Source organism: Limulus polyphemus, unplaced genomic scaffold, assembly GCF_000517525.1.
Source record: "Limulus polyphemus unplaced genomic scaffold, Limulus_polyphemus-2.1.2 Scaffold583, whole genome shotgun sequence".
Lineage (NCBI taxonomy): Eukaryota > Metazoa > Arthropoda > Merostomata > Xiphosura > Limulidae > Limulus > Limulus polyphemus.
In genome coordinates, this window is record NW_013666193.1 from 464,371 (window position 1) to 466,954 (window position 2,584).

General features: G+C 28.3%; 1 protein-coding gene across 4 annotated transcripts in view; it reads left to right on the top strand.

Moving 5' to 3' along the window:
• LOC106459271 (protein sidekick-2-like) overlaps nt 1-2,584 on the top strand; it is a 97,569-nt gene that overhangs the window by 51,114 nt on the left and 43,871 nt on the right. For all 4 annotated transcript variants that reach the window (XM_013918873.2, XM_013918877.2, XM_013918878.2 and 1 more), the window contains 2 exons: nt 899-1,062; nt 2,094-2,250. In XM_013918873.2, coding sequence (XP_013774327.1) covers nt 899-1,062; nt 2,094-2,250 — 321 coding nt within the window. The remainder of the gene's footprint in view (nt 1-898; nt 1,063-2,093; nt 2,251-2,584) is intronic.

A 2,584-nucleotide genomic window follows, 5' to 3' on the forward strand; every position in this document is an offset into this window, starting at 1 on the left:
TAATGTACATGTATAATTAGCATTTTTTTTCACAGGGGTTCCATTTATAACAACGATTTCCAAATATATACTTCCATGGCTCCTTGGCATAAATCTCTATTTATATTCATTTTGTTTTTAACAATTTCTATATTTAGTTCATCTTTTTTTGTTACCTGTTTAAGTATTTTTACATTATCCCAGTCAATAACGTGTAGAATTTGCCACATGTTCCGCCAAAGCCGATTCACCTGTTTTTAGTTTATCCACCACATTTTGATGTTCTTTTATTCTAAATTTTAAGTTCCTACTTGTCTGTCTAATATAACTTAGACCACAAGTACGTGAAGTTTTATATATACCACATTTATTTCTTAATTCAATTTTATCTTTCAAACCATTAATTATATGACTTAATTTTAATTGAGGAGTAAATGCTACTTGGCAATTCATATTTTGCCTAAACACAAATATTAATTTCAATGAAAGGCTAGAACTTATTAGAGAAGAACGTTTTTTCTTGTGATTTATATTTATGCAAAATTAGTTTATAATCTGTCATGTAGTGCAGTCTCAAGCAAAACGTTTCTTTAAAATGTAGTTATTCAACAGTAAAATGTATACCATGGAAACGTTGTTGATTATATCTAAAATAATAATATAGTTTCAAATTAAACATTTGTGTTGGACATTACAATGTTAGAAAAATTAGCTTAGCTTATTCTTAATTGTTTTCAGTTTACGTCAAGATTATATATTTTACTCAAATAAAAGTTGATGTAAACTAAAACTGATCTTGTACAATAGTACTCTTTGTACCTTTTGCTCTGGTGGTTTTGTTTTTGTACCTTGAAGAAAAATACAATGTTTAGGATGTTTAACAGAAACTGGTGTTAAAATCAGATGATATTTTTGACAGTGCTTCCCAACAGTCCTTGGTCTCTACGGTCTACAGAGAAGACTCCAAACAGTATTAAGCTTGAATGGTTACACCCTAAGAACTTTGAATACTGGAAATTTGAACCTGGTCTCTACTATGAACTCAGTTACAGACCCAAGTTTCTTGAAGACCAAGAATGGAAGGTTTGTTTAGAGATATTTCATAAGTTAGGCTTAATATTATAGATCACATGTAGTGAAAGCAAACAAAAAAACATTAACTTCAGATAAGGTTGTTCTCATCTTTTACCATACATCATTGAAATTCAGGAAGTTTAACATGATAAGGCCTAATAACTCTTTACCAAGTAGAATTATTGATCAACCCCCATATTTTGAAAACCATTTGTAAGTAATTTTATATACTACTTTGCTGATAGACAATGGCATGTGTGATATAGTTTACTTTTCTTTTTTTTTTCTACCAAGAGACTATACAAATGAAATACTTTTTTAAATTGGGTGCACCCTAGAATTTGAGATTGTCTTTGTTTTGTCTATAGGTATGTTAACATGGAACTCAACAAAAACATTATTTAATCATTGAGTTGAGCAAGAAATACACATGTTAAAAGTAATTATAGTTAAATTTTTTGATATTATGTGTACATTAAAATGTGCAATAGGTTCATGTCTTCTTGTGATTTTAGTTATTTGTAATATTAACTTTGATGCCATTTGCTTCTTACAGAGTACTTGTAATAAGTTAATACCACTTGTTCCTGTAGAATATTTATTTATAATGTTAAATGTGTTACCATTTGCTTCCTACAAAGTACTTGTAATAAGTTAATACCACTTGTTCCTGTAGAATATTTATTTATAATGTTAAATGTGTTACCATTTGCTTCTTACAAAGTACTTGTAATAAGTTTAATACCACTTACTTCCTGTAGAATATTTATTTGTAATGTTAAATTTCATACCATTTGCGTCCTACAGAATACTTTTTTTGTAATACTACTTGCATCATCTGATCTTTTTGTTTGTATTGTTAAGTTTGATATCATTTACTTTATGTAAAATATTTTTGTAGTGTTAAATTTCATTCCATTTGATACAACTTTCTTCCCATAAAATATTTGCAATGTTGAGATTGTTATTAATTATTCTCTGTTTATTGTTTCAGTGAAGGATTTTTATGCAATACATTTTTTTTGTCAATATTATAATAGATTGTCAGTATAGGAATTGGAAAACAAATGTACAATGTCACAGGATTAATTCCAAACACTGACTATGAATTATCAGTACGTTGTCGCTCTGCTGAAGCAGATCAGGAAGATATGTGGAGTAAGCCTGCTAGAACATCTGAACATACTGACCCAGATGGTAAGCATGATACAAAATAATATTGATCATTAATGCTTTTATCCATTCTAGGTTAAAGAAATGTATTGAAAAAAAAGTAAAGATCTTTATTTTAATTTAAGACAACTGTACTCTAAATTTGGAAAATGTGCTTTAGATTTAACATCATTTATTGTGTTTACTCAAAATTTTTCCTATTTAATTAAAAGATGTGTAATATTTACTGTAGGTTTATTGCAAAAGTACAAAATATTTAAAATAACTTTAAGATTTAGGTTAGGCCTAATTTCATTTTTTCCAGTAGATAAAGTATTTTGTTAACTCTTTCAGCATGGGCTCAGTCCCTGGGACTGAC